Below are 21,996 nucleotides of genomic sequence, written 5' to 3' on the forward strand. Positions count from 1 at the left end.
CTATTTTCTTATAGATTTCTTCTTCAGAGTTTTTGAGCATTTCCTTCATTATTCTTGTCATTTCACTTTTTGCCTGAGAGATTATTTCTGATCTCATCTCTTCTATGGCCTTATGCAGTTGTTTCTTTACCTCCATTGCAATCATTCAGCTATTTCAGGCATGTGTTTACCAAGTTCTCCTATCTCGATGTCTCCTGGACTTGTTTTGATTTGGGTGGAGTTCTGGAATTGTGTTTTAGTCTTTCGTTTTGACATGTTTGCTACTGGATGCAGAAAGCTTAGTTTTCCTCTTTAGTACCTGCTCCGCCAAGACTACTAGTGTCCCTATTTTTCCTGTTGTTCAGGTTTGCCCCTGGGTGACCTCTGAGTAGTGCTACTTAGTGTTGGGTTTTCCGGCAGCTTTTGTTTTGTATCTAGTTATCCCCATTCTCAGACAGAGGCACTTGTGTCAGTTGATGGCCGACCATCTGATCCAGTGTCCCCTTGCAGTTCAGGGCATGTGCACAACCTGACTCGGGTTGCACTGGTGTGACAATCCTGGTCCGTGGACCTATATCCCCAGGTAGTTTAGGGTACAGGCATAATTCAGACACAAACTGCAGGATCTACACTTTGTGAACCACCTGAGTATGTGTCCAGTCAGTTCAGGACACATACAGGAACCAGATGCAGCCCAGATGGGTATCAGTCACAGACTTCCCCAGCCTTCGACTCCCTAGGGCGTCTGGGCAAAGGCAAAGCTCAGACTCGAACCGCGGGTGTTTGGCTGTTGGAGCACTCACTCACTCGGCGCAGGGTGCGTGGGGTCTGGGAGAGTCTGCTCACCCCGCAGCCAGAGAAGTCCCAGGGGCTTCTGAGTGAACACCTCTTCTCTGCCATGGGAGCAGGGAGGCCGGGGCTCCGTCTGTAATGTCGGCGGGGTCCTGAATCGCGTGCTCTGCCCTCAGTGAGTAGCTGGGAAATACCTGGCTCTCTCCGCGAGTTTCAGCTGGGAACCATGGCAGTGTGGGGCGAGCACAGACTCAAAACCCACGAGTCCAGCAGCTCCTGAAACAGTCTCCCTCTTGGCGCAGGTCGCGCGGGGCTGAGAGTCTGTTCGCCCTGTCTGCAGCCAGAGAAGTCCCTGGGGCTTCTGAGTAAAAACCTCTTCTCTGCCACGGGAGCAGGGAGGCCAGGGCTCCGTCTGTAATGTCGGCGGGGTCCTGAATCGCGCGCTCTGCCCTCAGCGAGTAGCAGAACAATTTGGAGTGCTGGTTTGGTGTTAATTTCCTCAGGTGCTCTTTGTCATGAAAGTATCTTATTTCTCCTTTAATTTTGAAAGATAGGGGCTGGGGATTTAGCTCAGCGGCAAAGCACCTGCCTGGCAAGCGTAAGGTCGTGAGTTCGGTTCCCGGTACCGGAGAAAAACCAAAAAAAAAAAAAATTTTGAAAGATAGTTTTGTAGGTACATCAGTCTGGGTTGGAATTTGTTTTGAGAACTTTAAATATTTCACTCCAAACTCATTTTTTGAGGCTTTGTGTTGAGAAGTCAGCTGTGATTCTGATGGGCTTTCCTTTGTAGGTGATTTGTTTTTTTCTGATAGCTTTTAATAGTCTATTCTTGTACTTAATTTCTGGAATCTTGACTATGATATTCTTGGCTGTAGATCCCCCACCAAATCATGGCTAATTGGGATTCTGTATGCCTTTCTTAACTGTAGGTCAAATTCTTTTCCTCTGCCAGGGAAGTTTTCTGCCATGACATCTGTGAACAGGTGTTTTATATCATTTGTGCTGTCTCCTGCTTTTTCATTTTCTTATGTTATTCTTCTTTGCATCATCTAGCCATTGCTGGATTGATTTCTCATGTCTTTGCTATTTTAAAGAAATTGTTCGGGCTTGGGATATAGCTCAGTGGCACAGTGCCTGCCTGGCAAGCGCAAGTTCCTGAGAGTTCCCAGTACCAAAAAATAAATAAATAAACAATATCACTTCAAAAAGTAAAAATATTAAAAAGAAAAGAAATTTTTCTTTTCCCAATTGCTAACCATAAGCCTGTCTTCTATATCTGAGATTTTATCCTCACATTGGCTGATTCTGCTGTGGATACTTTCAGGGGAATTTTTATTCTGGTTATTTGCTTGAATCCGTTTTATGGATTCCATTTGTTTACTATGTTAACATTTGTGGTGGTCCATCATTTTCTTAAGCTCCTCTATTTTTTTATTGGTATCTGCTTTAGAGTCACTAAGCATCATTTTCATTATGGTCCCCATCTCTAGTTATCTGACATTATTTGTGATTTGAGTTTTTCTGGAGTCTCACTTCAGAGAGGCAAGGTGGGTGGCTTTTGCATTGTCCCTTCATTGCTCCCTGGGTTTGCCTTTCGTGGACTGGATGTCTAGGGTTGCATCTTGTTTAAGTGTCTTCTCATTTTCTTTCTTCTTTTTTTTTTTTTTTTTTTCATTTAATTCTTAAGTTAATGCTTATAAATTGCCTCTGGTGAGTTGCTTTATTCCTAGTATTTAGAACCCTTAGGAAATGACTACTTCTCAGAGGTGTCTTCCAGGTGTAGCTGGTTTTTAGATTTTGAGTCTGTTGTGAGATCTTATCTTTTAAATTTGTTGGGGATGAGAAGTTTCTGCCTGCTTGACCCATCCCCTTAATCTTTCACGCTGGGCCACAGTATTTTGTATGACCTTTAGTCAGTGTTTTTCTTGGTATACCAGGATCAGTTATATCACTTTGGCTAAAGTAGTACTACCAGCAATAACAATAGCATCCAGCACAGCCTAGAAAATGACAAACTGAGGTAACTATTAGTTTGCTACCTTTAACTGTGTGAACTAGATTTGTGGTTAAAAAACAAAATCTAAAATAAGCCAGGAAAATATATGCAGTAAATAAGTCCTCAATATGCCAATTTTACCCTCAGGGAAGAAAATTTAAAAGGGGTTAGGGAAAAAATAGAGAAATAGAAGAGGAAGAGATTAGAAGCAAGGCTAGAGGACAAATGGGGATCATGCAAACTTTAGGAAATTGGTGCAGAAGACAAGAAGGATAGAGAAAAGGGCGAAATAAAAAGAACAGATCAGCAACCACAAAGAAGCTAGAAAGCATGTTCACACTCATAACAACAAGATCATACAGTGAATGAGAAAAAACAAAGCAATAAAAGAGGAAGAGAGAAAAAAGTCTACTTCAAGGTTTATCTCTGCTGTCACTGGTAGACAACATATGGTGACAGAATCCAGATCTGTGTTGATCTATGTCAGCAAACCAGCAGTAGCTTTTTGGTGGAGTAGTGGGTAATCTCAGTGAGCCTGCACCTTTATTTCCCCTGAAGTTAAGGCTGGTTTCTGGTTGTGAGGCTGGGAGCAGACTCATTCACCCTACAGCCATCAGGGCACCTTCTGCAGGCTTGAACTCAGCTGGAAGCTGTTAGATGGACCCAGCAGCTGTTTTAAGTTCTGAGCTCAGTTGGGCCTTCTCCACGATGGCTCCCCACCAGTTGCCCTCTCCTGAGGAAAGTTTGAGCCCGCAGCACTCAAACCCAGCTAGTGCAGTCCTTCATTGTGTGCTGTTTCCTTCCACTGCTGTGCTTCTCTGTGGAGGGCCCTGGTGTTGCCAGCAGTCACTGTGTGTCCCTAGATTTAAACTGTTCCTCCCAGGCAATGACTTCCAAGTCAGGGAGAAGGCTCTGCTGGCTACCTCCTTCTTCTTTGTTGAAGTTTCTCTTTTCGCTCTCCCCATGGGCTTCAATTCTTGCTTCAGATCCTTCTAAATTTTAAAATTTAAGCCTACACCATATTTTTTGATCAGCCCTTGTATGCTGTGCAAGTGCTTTACCCCTGAGGTACATCTCCAGCCCTACGTTTTTCAAAACTGTTGATGTTCCAGATTTTGAAAATTTTATAAAGAGACAGAACTAACTAAAACACAAGACTAGAAAGAACATGGTTAACTGATAATTGAATGATAGACAGTTAATTAGATAAAAATATTGTATCGCTCTTAAATTTACTGGGGCTTACTGCTGTAGTGTGATTATGAAAGAAAATATCTAAGAAAATACATTTTCTATTTAATGATAAATAGTCATGGTATATGGAGTTTATTCTCAAATGGTACAGAAAACACATGTATAAGTTTTTAGAAAAAGAGAAAATAACTTCAGGATAGAAGAGAGAAAAAGGTTAATAGTAGATGAATTCAAATAGATTATTATATTGTTCTGGGTATTGTGCTTATTTTCACACCTTTTCTGAAAAAAAAAAAATAGCAACAAAGAAAACTTAAAATTATTTGTAAATATAAAATTTTTTAAAAAGGTTTTGGCTGGCCACTTGGTGTGATACATAAGCTTTTATCTAAACCTTTCCTGGACCTTGATTCTCATTAATAAAATGATGGTGAAAAATTTGAAAACCATAGTTGACCTTTCAAGTAGTCTGATTAAATCCATAGTTGGTTGGATTTCTTAAGAGGTGAGTGTTTTTTGTTAAGCAGCGTTTGGATCCAGAAGTACTACAAGATGTTATGATTTACCAAGTAAACTTAGCTTTTTTTAGACTTTCATGGCGAAGCATATCAGTCATTTTCAAATACATCTTGGTGTAGACCAGGTATTTGAGACTTCACCTTATTTTGTATTAATATATTAACTTATTTCCTGTTGCCATTCTTAATATTTTTTATTTTACTCACATTTATGTACCAGTCTCCAAATAGCTAGCAACAAGAGTAAGGGGAATAGACATTTTTCCCTTAATAAAAAGTTAATTATTTGGGTGAGTGTGGTGGTACATACCTGTAGTCCCAGCATTTGGAAGGCTGAGGCAGGAGAATCACTGTAAGTTCGAGGCCAGCCAAGGCTACAAACTGAGTGCAAGGCCAGCCTGAACTGCAGAGTGAGACTTTGTCTCAAAAAAAAAAAAAAAAAAGTTACTTTAATTGTGCAAAATTATGGATTACAGTGTGATGATTAGATACATATATTTAGTATGTAATTACCAAATTGGGATAGTTAACATTTTTTTGCTTAAACATTTCTTTTAAATATTTTGATTAATATATAATAATTGCATGTTTAGAGGATATAATGCAATATTTTGATACATGTATTAGTTATGATCAAATAAGGGCAATTAACATTTCAGTCATTATTGTTGTTGGAGATGTCAAGCCTCTCTCTTGTAGTTACGCATAAAATGTGTATTTGGTTATTTTGAACTGTATTCACTTCATTGTTCTGTGGAATAGGAGTCCCCATGGTACTTGTGTGTGGCCTGTTAGTAATCAGGTTACTCAGCAGGAGGTGAGAGGTAAGGGAAGCTTCATTTGTTTCATCTGCTCTCCTTCATTCACATTACTGCCTAAGCTGGGCCTCTTTATCAGATAAGTGGCAGCATTAGATTTTCATAGGAGCCCCAACCTAAACTGTGCAGCTGAGGGATCTAAGTTGTTTACTCCTTATGAGAATCTAATGCCTGATGATACAGGTGGAGCTGAGGCTGTGATGCTGGGGTGTAGTTTCAAATACAGAGTAACATTAGCAGAGAGGTTTCATTGCACAGAGACCATAATAAATCAGTTACTTGCAAACTCATATAAAAACATGTTAGGGAATGGTAAGTGATTTTGCATTATGGTGAGTTGTATAATTATTTCATTATATATTACAGTGTAATAATAATGTAACTGAAGTGTACAGTATATGTAATCTGCTTCTGAAACTACTGTCACCCACTGTGTGAAAAAGTTATCTTCCATGAAGCTAGCGCCTGGTGCCAAAAGGCCGAGGACCACTGCTGTAGAACATAGAACTTACTGTATGTGTTTGGGTATCTGTTAGTTAAGTTGGCACCCATGGTCTCCCAGCTTCTAGTGATCACTACTACATATTTCAGTTGACCTTTTTTAGATAGTAGATTGTTGAAGTGCATCGTTCAGATTATTGTTCTTCAGTTTGGCACAAGGCTTTTCTCCTATTTAAGCCCATAATCAGAATTACTGTGCTTTGAAAATACGTTGGATAACTAGTTTGAAGGTTTAGGTTTGATCAAATGTTAGGCACATAATATATTCATGATTAGTAGAAAGAATTTTACTTTTAGTGTGTCTTCCCTACTGCTGGAGAACTGTGACAGTTTGATCATGTTTGCTTATATAGCTGAAGTTGGGAAACTTTAAAATATGATTTGCATATTGACACATTTCATTTCAGGCTACTTGGGCAAAAAATACAATAATATGACAATTTTCTTTTTTGCAGAAAACTTTCAAGTTGCTTGTGAGTGTCGTGAATCAGAATGAAATGAGTTGACTTGCATTAAATGTTACTTGCGTTTACTTGGAACTGAGTATAAGTAACCTAAGTTCAGAGTTAATGAGCATGTTTTTTTTTTTTAAATTTCTTTTAGTCTCCTCGGGTGAAAGAACCATTAACAAATTCTGAGGTAAGCAAAATTACTGAATCCTTGCTAAAATATATGATTTTGTTTTATTTTCATTTTAATTATAAGTGCCTTTTGTATGTGTGTGGCCTACCTAAATGCAAATGAGACTTCATACTAGCTAAGTTTTAAAAGTTGGATAGAGTGCCTAGAATGTTCTTGTTTCTTATGACTTGCTTTTTTGACTTTTGCCACTTGAAGTGGAATGCTGTTTTGTTTGCATTAATCTTCCCAGGAATTTGTCATACTGCTACCTGTCCTTTTCAGCCTTTTTTTTTTTTTTTTTTTTGTGGTACCAGGAATTGAACTCAGGACCTTGTGCTTGCCAGGCAGGTGCTTGTGCCACTGAGCTATATTCCCGGCCCGTCAACCTTTTTCTTGTCAAGGATTCTGTTTTCTGTCCTTACTGCCTCAGTGTGATAGGAAATCCTGCTAAACAGAACCCAGTTAGACCATGTGTATTGACCAGCTTTCTTGTGGCTGAGACACAATAATACATGACATCCACATCCTTAAATGAGACATTTAACTTGGCTCATGTTTTCAAGAAATTCAGTCCATGGTCAGCTGGCTCCAAGGTAAAGCCATCATGACTTAGGGGTGTGGCAGAGCAAAGATGCTTAGCTCATGGAAGTTGGGAAGCAGAACAGGGGACCAGACAGAGGGACCAGACATAGCACTCAAGGCCAGACCTCCATAACCACCGAGACATGCCCAGAAGTGTGCTTTACGAGTTCACTAAGTGCTTCCCATACCAGTTAAAGTGAGACAGTTAAGCTTAGCTGCTTGGGGCCAGCTTGCCTTATTCTCCCTACCTGAAGAAACGTCATTTCATGGTTTCGTTGTGTTCTTTCTTCTGATAAAGCTTTCCATTCTCAGCTCAATATTGGTTTAAAGGCTCTTAAACATATATAGTGTACACATATGCATATAATATTATGTACATGATTTGAATAGGTAGAAATATATTAAGGCTCAAAATAAATTCTATACCTTAACTATTAATAGTAGGCTAGTGTCTAACAGACATATGATAGAATTATGTTTCCCTAACCCTTAAAAAATGATGCATGGCTGTGTCTTTTGGACAGTGAGAAGTTAAAAGGAAGCATCACTGGTTTTCCTTGTGTTTCCTTAACCCTGCAACAAGGACCTGTGTCCCTGAATGAGGGGCAAACTGAGTTTCTTAATCCCTCCTGGTCAGGGATACTCAAAGTATGTGCAAGAAATAACTTCTTTTGTTTTAGTCTGGGACCTTAGATTACATCTAATTTAACCTACCATTGACTAATTTCTCAGAAATTAGATGAGAAAGTACTTTACAGATTATCCTGAGTTTTTAAAATTTTTCTCCATTGCATCTTCATGATTAGATGTCCATTACTTTGCTTTTACTTTAATTATGATAAAATTCATAAAACATAAATTTACCATCTTAATCATTTTCAGTTGTGATATTGAGTACATTCATATTGCAGTGCAGCCACCACTATCATCTGTTTCTAGAATTTTTCCATCTTTCTAAGCTAAATGTCTGTGCACCGAATAGTAATTCTCCATTTCTTCTTAACCTGTACCTTGGCAGTCACTATTTCTGCCACTTTCTGACTCTAGTTTGGTTACTCTGTGTGCTTCATATAAGTAGAATCACACAGCACTTGTCCTTTTCTGACTGGCTTATTTCACTTAGTGCAGTGACCTCAAGGTTCACCGTGTGTCGCATGTCAGAATAGTCTTCTATTTCAAGGCTGAATAATGTTGCATCACACACATATGTGTGTGTGCACACACATATCCTAAATGTTATTTATCTCTCAATGAACATTTGAGTTGCCTTCTGTCTTTGGCTGTTGTGAATAGTGGTGCTCTGAACGTAGGTATATAAATATTTGTTCAACACTCTGATCTCACATTCTTAGAAGTGGAATTGCTGGTAATACATTAATTCTCTGCTTATTTTTTTGAGGAACAGTTATATTATTTTACATTCCCACCAACAGTGTACTGTAATAGTCTAGCTTTTCCACATGTGCTTAATACTTTGTTTTATATGTCCCTTTTGTCTTTACTATAAATATATATGTGCAGTGTACGTGCATATAATTGAAAGCTAACTTTTAAAAATAACACTAGTATATTAACATTTTCTTTAATTTTTTAATTAATTAATTAATTTTTGAGATGGAGTCTCACTGTATAGTTCAGGCTGGCCTTGAATATATTATGTAGCCCAGGCTGGCCTTAAACTTACTGTGTAGCTCAGGCTGGCCTCAGACTCACAGCGATCCTCTTGCTTCAGCCTCCTGAGTATTGGGATTATTGGCGTGCACCACCGAGCCTGGCCTAAAGTACTATTTTGCTATCAAAAGAACCAGTGAATAACTTTTTTTCTCTTGATGCTAGGGATGAACCCAAAGGCCTTTGCAGTGAACTATATCCTCAGCTCTTTATTGTGAGACAGAGTCTCACTAAGTTGCTCAGGTTGGACTTGAATTCATGATCCTCCTGCGTTATCCTGCTGGTGTGCTGGGATTACAGGCACCTGACAACATGCCTGGCACCAGTGAATAACTTTTTACTTCCTTTTATGTCTAAAGTCAGATGAACACAAAATTTTATTCCCCAGTCTCTTGGATTTTACTTATATAATATCAGCTAATTTATTACTGATTTTTGAACTTTTAAAAATTTATCAATTCTGAATTTTGGCCATTGATATTTTTTCCACTCACTTACAATTCTGAATTGAATTAACTTGTTTTTTGTACACAACATCAATTCTTTTTCCCAAAATTACATCATTAAAATTTATGAAATATTTGTAAACATTAAAATAATATGGTATAAATTACAAAACTTCATGTCCATTTTGAAATGCATTTCAGCTATACTAAGGAGTTATTGCTTAATTATTTTTTCAAGTAAGAGAAAACCTCACATATCTCAGTATACCTGAAGCTGGGTAATTACTTGTCTTTAAGAAGAGATTTAGTTAGCTCAGTTTTAGAAGCTGAAAGTCTACAAGTGTAAGATGTTTGGCCACATCTGGTTAGCCTCTGGAGAGGGTCTTTTGTTTGTCTTAAAGCAGGTAGCTGCACATAGTGGGAGCTTATGTAAAAGAAGTCACATGGCAAGAGAGAAAGCAAAAGAACAGAAGGTGCCAGACTTTGTCTAAAAACAACCTGCTCTCGTAGGAGTGAACCTACTGCTGCAAGCCCAGCATTAATCCCTTTAAAAGAATGGTCATGATCCAGTCACCTCCCTCTAGACCCAGGTGCTTAAAGGTCTTTTTTTTGTTTGTTTTAATTTTGTTTTTTGAGACAAGGTCTTGCTATACTGTAGTTCAGGCTGGCCTTGAAGTTACTCTGTAACTCAGGCTGGCCTCAAACACTTGGCAATCTTCCTGCCTCAGCCTCTCCAGTGCCATGATTACAGATGTGTGTCACCATGACTGGCTGGCTTAGAGGTCTTATTTGTCCCTTTCAGTACCGTTATATTTGGGGATTAAACCTCCATGTGAGTTTTGGCAGGGACAGGCCATATTCCAACCATAGCACCATACATAGAAAAATGTAGCTTCTTCACACACTTAAATCTGTGTTTTAGAGGTGCTGTTTTACTGGGAAAAGGGATGGGATGTTTGTTTAAAAATACCATGCATAGTGCTGGACACAAAGACCACGTACTGTGTTCTCTATTTGTATGAAATGTCCAGAAAAGGCAAAGTTACAGTAGACAGTTGTTGCCTAGGGTTGGGTATGAAAGAATTGACTATAAGGGTACATGACAACTTTTTGGGTGATAAAGGTTTTCTTAAGGCCAGGGATATAGCTCAGTGGCACAAGTGCCTGCCTGGTAAGCCCAAGGTCCTGAGTTCAATTCCTGGTACCAAAAACAAACAAACAAAAAAGTTTTGTAAAACTAGATTATGGTAAAACTCATACAGTTCTAGAAATTGAGTAAAATAATTTATACATTTAAAATGAATGAATTTTAAAAGATCTAAGTATTCCTCAGAAACATGTTAAAATATAAAGCCCTAGAAGTACTTGACTTCATTTGGAATATATTCAGAGAAGTGACAAAAGCCAGTACAGTGGTACTTTGGTTCTCAAATGCTGTTGTTTGGGGGGAAAAAAAATTACCATGCATATGTCACCCTGTAAGGATCTCCCTTTCTACTCAAATGTTGCGTGTGTGGTTTTGTTACAGCTCTTCTCAACAGCTGATCCCATGGGTACTTTGCTCCAGGTTCCAGAACAGATTTCTGCTCATCTACCTCAGCCAGCTGGGCAGATGCCTACACAGCCAACTCAAGTCTCACTCCCACCCCCTGCAGAGCCAGCAAAGACAGCTCAGGTAGAGCGGGGATGTGCTCTGGTGTTGCTCTGTGGATAGATGAGAAAAGCAGATGTCAGTAAGAGCACAGTCCTTAGGTTGGTGTCTCCATAGATTTTGAAATAAGTTAGAAATTCTGTCTTCATAGTTTTAAATGTGAGCAGATAAGTGATACATACAAAACTCACCCAGGTTTTAAGCAACAAAAGAAGTTAATGATGCGACATTTAAATACCAAAAAGTTTTGGCTAATTTCTTGTCAGCTTTGTATTAAGTCATTGTTAAATTTAGCTTTTGTATGTAGCTGATGAAGTTCATAATACAGTTAGGAGAATCATCTTCTCAGCTGTTTTCTGCTTTTTCTCCTACGTTGGTATAGTTTACTAATACTTTCTTTGACCATGGTTTCTCTGAATTACTCTTTTAAAGATACTGGTCAATTTTGTGAGGATTGATTTTTTTTTTTTTTTTAAAACTAGATAATGTAATCCATAAATTCAGCCCAGAACACACAAACTTCATTAAATCATAGTGTGCCGCAAGCAGCTGAGTGAATGAAGGCCTCAGTGTAAACCCCTGCTTGCTATGAATTCCCATGTTCCCTCAAGTAACCTGTGATGCTAAATACAGCATGTGACCTTTATGCCATGTGGCTAACAGAAGAGTTCAGTTTCAGTTTATTTATTAAATACTGCAAGTTTTACCTTTTTCTAACTTTTTAGATTAAAGGAAATAGAAATTTTTTTTTTTTTTTGGAAATAGAAATTTTTAATTTTCCTTTTGCACCTACATGTTTTATCTTTTACTCTGTGTTTGGAAACTACTGCTCTGAGCACTTCCCAGTTAGTTATGGCAGTGGTTTCATTTAACCTTTTCTTCTCTCAGGCTTTCCACTTCTGCTTATTCTAAGAGCAAAAATATGGTCGTTTTAGGAAGGCAGATGGAAAATTTTTTTCCCCTAGTGCTGAGGATTGAAGACAAGGCCTTAAGCATGTTAGGCAAGTGCTGTACCACTGAGATACACCCTATTCCTTTTCATTTTTCATTTTGAGACAGGTTCTTCCTAAGTTGCCAAACTGTCCTCAAACCTAAGGTCCTCCTGCTTCAGCTTCTCAGTGTTTGAGATTATAGGCATTATTGTGCTTGGCCAAAAAAACTCAATTAATTTTGTAAATAATTTAAAATAGATGATATGTCCTCTAGTAAGCAAAAGATAGCTACACATTTTTTAGAGCGCTTTAGGTTAGCCATAAAAAAAATCTGGAACCTTGGGTTGAATAGATTCCTAAGGGGCAGCTGGTTTAGACCTTATCTTGTGTGTGGCCAGATGGGGGGTTTCTTTTTGAGGCAGGGCCTTACTGTGCATTCTAGGCAGGCCTCAAACTCACAATAGTCCTTCCGCTTCAGCTTCCTGAGTGCAGAGATTACAGGTGTGTACCACCGTGCTCAGCTCTCCCTGAGTTTTTATAGTGAAAAACCTCACTTCATGTTTTTTATAGTTGTACCAGGGAATGGGATTTTAAAAAAACACAAAATGTAAATGTTGGTATGTATTGAAATTCTGGGTTTGACTGGCAGGCTGACCTTTAGCTTCTGTTCTACTTTGGAGTGCATGTCTCCATGGCACAGGCTGTGCTAGGGAGAGGGTGACCTCACCTGAAGAGAAGGAAATTACTGTCAAGTAGATTATTATTCTGCAGGTGACTGTTAGTCACCTCCACGCTTAATGTTCCATGCAGTGACTTTTAATACTTTTAATGCATTTTAGGCTCTGTCTTCTGGAGCAGGTTCACAAGAAACCAAGGTCCCTATCAGTCTAGTACTAAGATTAAGGTAAGTGTTTTGTGAGTGCTCTGTAGAAGTTGTAGTTGTCTGTGCATGAAAGTAACTGGATAGGATTGTGTATGTTCTGACCATTAGTTGCTCTTTCTTTCCAGGTGTATTATTTTCCTCAGAAATAATAGCAACAGTGTGAACACCTGGCTGTTAACTAGCACTGGAACTGACTGGTACATAGGTACTTTTAGTTGTTTCCTAGGCAATAGTGGCTGGTATGTACATTGGTAGTATAGCTAGTCAGGGTTATGTAGCATGGTCTGTAAGTGAAGAACAATTTTGAGATGAATAGTATAGCACCATCTGAGTTCTTGGATAATGTGATCATATGAGCATCATGGACTCAAGGATCAACTAACTCAGGAGGGGACTGACTGGTTTTATGATTATGTTGGATCAAATAAAGATGAAAAGAAAAACTTCTGAACATACCTTTGATATTTTCTCTGTTTTATAGCAAATAAAACAGAGAGAATAATAGGTAGTTTTTATTGGGAGCATATAGAGAAGTCCTGACCAGTAGGGTAAACACACCAGGTGTGTTTTAAACTCCCCTGTATTGGTCAGCTTTTCCAGTGCTGGGACAAGATACCCAGTACCTACACACTACAGAGGAGAGGTTTGTACTGGCTCATGGTTTCAGAGGAGTCAGTCCCTGGGTGGCTGGCTCCATGGCAGGAACATCACGGCAGAAGGGCAGAATAGAGCAAAGCTGCTCACTTCATGACTTCTGGGAAGCAGAGCACCAGAGGGAAAGAGGTAGGGACCAAATACAGTCCCCAGGGTCCTGCCCCTAAAACACTCAGAGTGTTTTACTAGTCACTTTAGGCATCTCAAGCCAGTCAAGTCAGCGGTCAAGATAAACCATTACACCCCCATATCCCATGCTAGCATGAACTTGGATTAGGATTCTAGAGTTTCTTGTCAGAATAACCATGGCTGCTATATTACTGCATTTAGTTCTCTCTCTACTCATAAATGCATTTGAAAAAATATTAAAAACAGCATCACATGAGACAGCCCAGTCCTTCTTAACTATTCCTGACATATAAAAAGTGTCTCACTGAATTACTATTGACCAGTGCCCCACTGTACTCGTGAATTCCTAGTTGTCTCAGTAAGGTGATTATTAGAGATTGAGGTGGTGAGAGCCGTTTTAAGAAGCTTTTGATCTTACTAGGAGCAGTAAAATTATGCCATAAATGTGAAGAAAGAAGATCTGGTTTCTTTCTTTTACAGAACCTACTCCATAAAGCTAGTCTCATTTTAAATAGTTCTGAATTAACAGGATACTGTGGTAATCTTATCCTATTTTCATAATACACAAGTAAATAATAGTTGTCTCTTTAAAGAAATTTCTTTCAAAGTCTTGTAGCATGTGTATTGCAGGAAAGTGAAGGTGTTTGTAAGTGATGCAGTTTCCTTTTCTGAGGAGAGGGGCTTTTATTGGTTTTGTTTTTTTTTGGTTTTTTTTTTGGTTTTTCTCTGGTACTGGGAACCGAACTCACGATCTTGCGCTTGCCAGGCAGGCTCTTTTGCTGCTGAGCTAAATCCCCAGCCCCCGAGAGGGGCTTTTAATGAGCAATGTTCCAGACTGTTTATGGAAATAGAAGGCTGGATTCTTTTTTCCCACTGATGAAGTTAAATGGCTCCTTTAATAATCAGGTCTAAGTTAGATGCTGATTTGTAGCATCTGCTTGTGCAGCAGAAAGGTAGCTTCAGTCTTTTTGTATTAGTGTAGAGAGAAGGCATTGCAAGAGAAAATCATATGAGTAGCTTGCGTTTGAGGTGAGTCATTGAGTTTTAACCATGACTGCAGTGAAATGCTCAAGTATTTTATTTGTCAAATAGACTAAAACCCTGTACTTTGTTTAGACATGATGGATTTGGCTCATAGGTAATCAGGTGTGTCTTCTTTTGACATGATCTTTCAGCTCCTCTACCTTCAACCAGAATTTCTAGGAAAGCTGGTCAATCTCAGTACATGGTGTAGTGATCACAATACTGTAACTACCTCATCAGTCAGGACTGGGCAGGATTTCCAGTCCTATCTAAAAGGAACCTCCAAAATTTCTCTTCATCTTGCCACTCTCATGTGTTCTTTTCTGAATTCTGTGGCATTTGAGGGGATATCATATATTTCATGAATCTGCCCTGACTGATCATCAGAAACAGGCAAGGTGCTGTCCCGGTGATCTGGGAGTGGGGAATAAAGCTGGAAAACATGGCTATATCATTTTAATTACACTTCTTTGTGCTTGCATAGAGTTTTCATAGTTTTTTTAAAAAAAATTTCACAATATTGGGGATCCAGCCCTTTTGATTTTTATTTTGAGACAGGGTCTTGGTAAGTTGCCCTGATGTGACTCAAGCTTGATATCCTCATGCCCTCAGCCTCCTTCCGTGCTGGGCTTACAAGTGTGTGTTACAGTGCCTGGCTTCTCTTAGTTTTACATGATCATCTGTCCTTGTTCATCATATATTGCTAAAACAATATACCCAAGGCTGGGTCATTATTGAGAACAGAAAATTATTTCTTAGAGTTCTAGAAGTTGATTAAATCAAAAGTTGAAAGGCCCACATATGTTGAGGGCCTTTATACTTCCTTATCTCATAGGTGAAGAACAAGAGGTGGCTAAATTCAGTTTTATAACAAACTCACCCTGTGGCATTAATCCAGTTAGGAGGGCAGAGCCCTCGTGAGCTAATCATTTCTTAAAAGTCCCGCCTCAGAGCCAGGTGTGGTGGCACACACTTGTAATCTCATCACTCAGGAGGCTGAGGCAGGAGGATTCTTGGAAGTTTGATGCCAGCCTGGGCTACATAGTGAGTTCAAGGCCAGCCTGAACTATATAGTGAGACCCTGTCTCAAAAAAAACCCACAAAAATGTCCCACTTCTCCAGTCTTACATTGAGGATTAAATTTCTACCACATGAACTTTGTGGAACTCATTCAAAGCATAGCATCATCTTACTAGAAAAAAGGATGAGAGTGAGTGTTTATGAGATTTTTACATTGATGAGTGGGGAACACAAATTCAGAGGCTTGCAAGACAGATGATGGTTCCCAACTCTGAGCCCTGCAGTGTGAGCACATCCACTGCACATTACGTGATTTGTGGGTACAGAACAGTCTTTCCAAGGCACAGTTCTTCTGGTATCTAGGTGGACTCTGTATGTGTCAGTTTAGAGTCTTCTATTCATTCTGTTTTCTTTCATAGGAATTCCAAAAAAGAACTAAATGATATTCGATTTGAATTTACTCCTGGGAGAGGTGAAGTATCAAAGAGATTGAAAACAACTTTGATTTTGTTATTTAATTAAATGTGAATTTTTTGGTCTTTAGATTTGCTTTTAAAGAATGGTAAAAATTACTTTGTTTAGGTTTTGGCAGACATATGAATAAAATAAAAATGCAGGTAATGTATTACAAAACTCATTTGGAAAGCCTAATATAATATAAATAGTAATGAATACATCTCTTATTTATTGTTTTTTTGGGGCCAGGCATTGTGCTAAGCCTTATCGCCTTAAACTATCATATCAGCCCCCTAAAAAGAAATTACTCTCTTTGACAGACTATGAGACTAAAAGTTGGAGAGAGGTAAAATAGACTACACAGCTGGAAAGAGGTAGCTGGTGTTCAAACAAGATTTTCTGAGGTGTAAAGTCCTTGCCCTTATCTCTGTGCATGCTTATTTCTTGTGAGAGTAAAGAGGAAATGAGGCCTCCAGTCTACTTTGTTGTCACACGGAAAGTGAACCTTGTCATGTGGTGTTCCTGATGGTGAACTTCACCCTGGAACGAGGCTTAGTTTTTGTTTTTCTTGCCTTTGTTACATAGGGTGTTTATTTAGGCAGCCAGCAGATATCTGTTTGGTGTCCCATATTACTCTTTCGGCTGTGTTAGTGCCAGCAACTGACGATTAAAGAGAGCAGGTGCAAACATACAGAGATGTATGTTTTACTTTTTTTTAGAGCCAAGCAGTCACATTTTCAGGAATTAATTAAAATTGCTGGTCTTCTGTGAGGATGTGAGGCTCAGTGTCTAGCCCTCAAAAGCCAATACCACTGAGTCAGGTGAATATGAAATTAATTAGGGAGGAGTCTGTCCTTGTCTTTTTAGTTTCTAGTTATACCCATTGCTTACATTGTATCACCTAAGATGACTGGGTAAGCAGAAAAGCTACTAGAATAAAAAAGAAAATGATTTTAGCAAAAAACTTGAAACAGGATCCTCAAAGAGAAGGGATTGCAGTTTGTTCTTTCTTGAGAATAAATCCTCTTTGTTATTAGCACTGGAGTTGTTCGATACTCACTTTCACGGCTCAGAGCTAGATAGCTCAAGTCCAGGGATCTCGAAAATAGTTTTTTTCTGTAATATCACTGTTTGGGGCTCTTCTGACATGGGCCTGAGCCCATGTCTTACATCGCTTTAAAAGTTATCTGTACTTCGAGCTGATATTTGGTACCTAGTTTGTATAGATTCTGTCCTCTATCCAGACCTGTGAGAATTCCTCACTTGAGGTAATCCCCAGTAAAGGAACAGCCTCCTGCCTCTTGTTCTGTGAATGTAGAAGTTAGCTTGGGTCTGGCAGTGCTGCCACCCATGCTGACTTAGAGTTAACAGTGACCTGTATGCACAAGAAATGGAGCACTTTCTTCTCTGTCCCTGCAGATACAGCAGAAGGCGTCTCTCAGGAACTCATTTCTGCTGGCTTGGTCGATGGAAGAGATTTAGTAATAGGTAACTATATTGTGCTTTGCCCTTGTCCCTCTGTGTCTCTATGTCCTTAGCACCTAGAAAGCCAGAATTCCAATCCATTGAATAGGTCAGCAGATTCTTGAAATGGTTCTTGGCTTGGTGGAAATGACATTTATTCATTATAGTTCTTTACCAAAAACCCCGTCTCATTCTGAGTTTGCTTTATGACTTCTGATACAGTAGATGAAAGCACACCCAGACCTCTGGGACACTGTAGTAGAAATGACGACAAGAGTCACAGGTTATTTCTATTTTGGTATATATCATTGTGGTACACAGTGTGATTTAGTTCTAGAAAAAGCAAGAAGGAGGGAAAGAGGGTTAGGGTTAGGTCAGCCACAAATATGTGTTACTGATGGTAAAGACCATCATTTCTGATAGGTCAGCAAAGTTTTCATGTGAAAAGCCGGGTAGTGAACATAGTCCCTGACTTACAAATAAGCTCCATTCTGGGAGAACGTTCATAAGTCAGATCCATTTGTAAGCCAGACAAAGTGAGCCTCTCACAGTATACCGGTGATATTTTGTAGTTTGAATGTTCATAAGTCACGGACTTACTGTAGTTCAGGCTTCGTGGGCCATCTCGTTACTGTCATTTTAAAACCATTTTTAATTTGCAGGCAGCACAGAAGCAGGCCACAGACCATACTTCATTGGTTCCTACTCTGAGGCTTTCTGGTTCATGAACAGGCAGATTGTACCTCTTTCACCTGATGCCTGTCTTACGCTACTTAATACATTTTAAAGAAAGTTAATTTGACAGTGATTCAAGATTTATATTTGTACAGCCAGAGATGAGTTTAAAAGATACTTTCATTTGGGAAATGATTGTTTGATCTTTTCCCCTACATTTTTGTTTTACATAGAAGATTATCAACCAGCATTTAAGCTTCCTAAATATGATTAAAGTGGATTTACATAGTTTCTCATTCATGATTTTCTCTTTTTTATGATTACAGTGGCCGCTAATTTGCAGAAAATTGTGGAAGAACCTCAGTCAAATCGATCTGTCACTTTCAAACTGGTATTCATTGCTTTCTCGTTACTAAACCATCTTACCTTTTACACACCAGCAGCCTTGGCAGATCAGTTTTTATACCCTCTGAATGATGAGAATATTAAGAGTATAGTGGGTTATCCTCAGTTAGTCCTGAGCTGATGTCTCGCTTTGAGTGGCTTGTCTTCCTTTCTCCCTCTCAGAACCTCTGACCCCAAGCCTGTGTTCAATAACCCAGTCTGACTCATCTATGTACCCAGCCCCCTTCTCTCCTGGAGAAAACACCTTCATCAGCCTCCCATTTATATCCCAGGAACCAGTTACCCACTGCCTTCCTTTCTATAATCCCTTACCAGTTTTAATTATAAGTTGCAATTTTGTTTATAAATAGCTACAGCTTATCATTTTGTTTGGTTCTCAGGCATCTGGTGTTGAAGGCTCGGATATTCCTGATGATGGCAAACTAATAGGATTTGCCCAACTCAGCATCAGCTAAACCACAGGCCTGCAAGAAGTGGCCTAAGGAGATTCCACACAGCATATCTCTGTTGCTTCTATTGGCCTAAACCCACTACTGCCAAAGAACCTAGCAACAAACCTCCCATCTAGGAGCTTTAGAGTTCTTTGTTTTTCCTGCCATCCTTCCCCCTTTTCCCTGCTGGGAGAGAACAGTTGGGTCACCAGTGGTCAGCATCCCCTTAAAGAGTTCCGTTAATAAACGTGCTGCACACGTCCCCTATCTTCCTCCATCTGAGAAGTGACCCATGTGCCTCAAGGCCAGGAGGGAGATCTCAGCTTGTTCTTGCCTTACTCCAGTGATGGCCCAGGTGGAAAGTAGCAGCTCTATGGATGTCCTCATCTTGCGTGTTCTCACACCTGCCACAATGTGGGCATCTTGGGTTATCTCTTTACCATTGAAGTAGCAATTAAAAGTTGATTGTTCAGCAGGAGCCCAGAGAATTTAATTAGTGTTTTTTCTTTGTACCTGATGTGAATTCTAACAACCTTTGTTAGAAAAAAGCACAGCCTCTGATGGAGGCAGCCTAAACTGTGTTCTTGTTTTGTTCATGGTGTCTCTTAAGTGTTTTGCTGAAGCTGCTCTCAGGCACCCCCTTCTTCATTGCTCCCTCCAAAAGGGTTGCTAGCCTTAACTTCAGCTGGTGCAAAACATCTGACTGTAGTCAAACTTCAGCCATCAGATTCTTCAAAGTGGAACTTTGTACTGTTTTTGCATTACAAGTGCATTTTCCATTATATCAAGTAATGGCTTGTAAAAGTAAATTTTGCCAGAGGTGGTTTTTGAAAAGAAAAATCAGAATTCATTGTTGAAGTGTTTATTTTCAAATTTTAAAAAATTACATTGAAGAAAAACTGCTCCTCGATCCTCCTATGAAAATCAGTTCACCTGGCCTCCAAGTCACAAGGAAGTGAGTGTGCAAGGCTGAGATTTCTACAGCAATAAAGGAGACTCACCCTGGGCCAGAGGCCTGCCTTCTGCCCCTCTCCTGCACTGACTCTCTGGAGGGGGTCCCTGTGCGCTAAACCCGACTCATGATGGAAAGTGAAGCCACATGTGCCGTGACCTTTAGGTTTTATGAGTAGACAGTGTTCATTTGATTTTTTACAGAAATTATATAACTTATTCTTTAGGTTTAAAAAGGAGCACTCATAATGCAATATGTGAATAATCAATGGGGTTGATTTTTCCTTTTTTCCTTCTATTTCATAGTCTTTGTCTAACAATTAATAACCCTACCAACTTACCAGGTTTTATATATGAATAGGATACTTGATCTGGCCTTAAAGAGACACACAGAAGTGGGCTTTAGGCCCATGGAAAGGAGAGAGTTGCCTTTTATAGAATCACTTGAGCCCTTTCCAGTATTGTTGATCTGAAGAACAAGATTACCTAGGTTTTTTTGGAACATCTGACAGTTTTCCCCATAACTGCTTGTCATGCCTTTTGTTTCATTTTTTCTGAGCCTGTAGCTTTAGTCATGGGCATTCTTTACCTGCTTGGGTACAGAGGCATGTTGGGAAAGGGGTGGATGGTGGGAAGGGAAAGGGGATGGATTTGGGATGAGGTTTGGGAGGAAAGTAGATTAGAAGGTTAGACTCCAAGTCCAAGGTCCTAGCAGGATTGGTTAAAGAAGGAAGCGTTCTGAGTCAGGAGGGAGAGAAAAGATTGATCAGCTTTCTGGAAAAATAGTTTGTGTTTTTCTTTTTGTGGGGATAGGGAGTGGAGATGAAGGTCAGGGAAGTGGGAATGGAGTATGAAAAAGTAGATAATGTCCTCTTTGGCACAAGATCAGTGGCTTGCATAGTCCGTTTTTTGGTTTCAAACAAAGCCATTAAACTCTACTTATTTATAAACCTGGGAGGGGGCTCAAACCTGTTCTGGCTTATGATTGGGGGTGGTCTGACATTGGGCTAGGCATGAGCAGCAGTCTGTCCTTTGTTCACTTTTTCCAGCCACCGTACCTTTGAACCTCAATGAGACAAGCCTAACAACAGATGTGGCCTGGGGCTTTCTCTTTCTTTTTCAGTTCAGTTGCCCTTTTGGGAGTTAGGAGACAGACCTCCCCCAGCCTCAGGACAGTGTTATTTCTTCTTCCACATGATGTATGGTGAATTCCTTCTGGCTTGTACAGTGATGCTGAGAAAGCAGATGAACAGAAACTGCCCAGGTGGAACAGCAAGCAACCTTTCCAGGAGTTGTGGTTCAGAGTGCTCCTGGTCCCCAGGATACCCTTGTCCTTGGAGTATATAGCTATATTAACTATATAGCACAAGGTAATATGTGCCAATGCTATCTGTGAAATGTGTGGTCTTTCTAAAGGACTAATGAGGAGTTTTACTTAAATTTTGAACCAAATCCTAGAGCCAGCTGGTACTATTTAATAATCTGGAGGACAGAATAACAGTGTATTGATAAATGGAGGTTCCTCCTCGTGATGTATGCTAGATTATGGAAGATGTAAAATATTTAACTTTCCCCCTTTTTGACTTTGTATTTTACTGCATGTTTTCTTCATTTTTAATCAATAAAGAATAAGTTGCCCTTAGTTGTGTATGGATGCTTTACTTCTGTGGCCGTTGGTGAGGAGTTGTGGGAAGTGGGTCATTTAAGTTTTCATGTAAGTAGAAGCCAAATATATCTAAAACTGCTTGAATATAATTGTGTAAGTAGAGAAATTGAAACCCACAAAGGAAAGAATGAGGTCTGTTCCCAGAAATTTGGCAGGGTGAGATGTGGATCTCTTATGTTTTGATCTTTTCTGAATCTTTGGTCCTGTTCATTGTTTTGGGCAGGGGACAATGCCAGGTTCAAGCCCTTGGGAGTCCCTTTTGGAAAGTGTACAGTAGGACTGAGTTTCACTCTGGTCAGCTTTCATATTGAATTGGGGTTTCATGTAAGAGTCTAGGCTCCTTTCCATTCCTGTCACCCACCTACAGGGTGAGTAATCTCCCTGATCACAATCCTTGCCAAGAGAGATAGCCGAAATCCATGATGGAACTGCTTTTGGGTCCTGGTATTTTAGAGCACAGGCTGTGGAGCCATGGTGTTGACATCACTGGATAGCCTGCAGCTGATGGGGTTACTTTCAAGATAAACAAGTTATAAAA

General features: G+C 39.6%; 1 protein-coding gene across 3 annotated transcripts in view; it reads left to right on the forward strand.

Annotated features, from left to right (window-relative positions):
- Oxsr1 (oxidative stress responsive 1) overlaps positions 1-21,434 on the forward strand; it is a 120,702-nt gene extending 99,268 nt beyond the window's left edge. For all 3 annotated transcript variants that reach the window (XM_005386597.2, XM_013515207.1, XM_013515206.1), the window contains 7 exons: positions 6,402-6,437; positions 10,647-10,793; positions 12,541-12,605; positions 15,830-15,882; positions 17,286-17,354; positions 18,332-18,396; positions 18,791-21,434. In XM_005386597.2, coding sequence (XP_005386654.1) covers positions 6,402-6,437; positions 10,647-10,793; positions 12,541-12,605; positions 15,830-15,882; positions 17,286-17,354; positions 18,332-18,396; positions 18,791-18,865 — 510 coding nt within the window. In that variant the 3' untranslated portion in view covers positions 18,866-21,434. The remainder of the gene's footprint in view (positions 1-6,401; positions 6,438-10,646; positions 10,794-12,540; positions 12,606-15,829; positions 15,883-17,285; positions 17,355-18,331; positions 18,397-18,790) is intronic.
- The last annotated feature ends 562 nt before the right edge of the window (positions 21,435-21,996 follow it).

The sequence above is a fragment of the Chinchilla lanigera genome, unplaced genomic scaffold (assembly GCF_000276665.1).
Source record: "Chinchilla lanigera isolate Chin_1 unplaced genomic scaffold, ChiLan1.0 scaffold00026, whole genome shotgun sequence".
Lineage (NCBI taxonomy): Eukaryota > Metazoa > Chordata > Mammalia > Rodentia > Chinchillidae > Chinchilla > Chinchilla lanigera.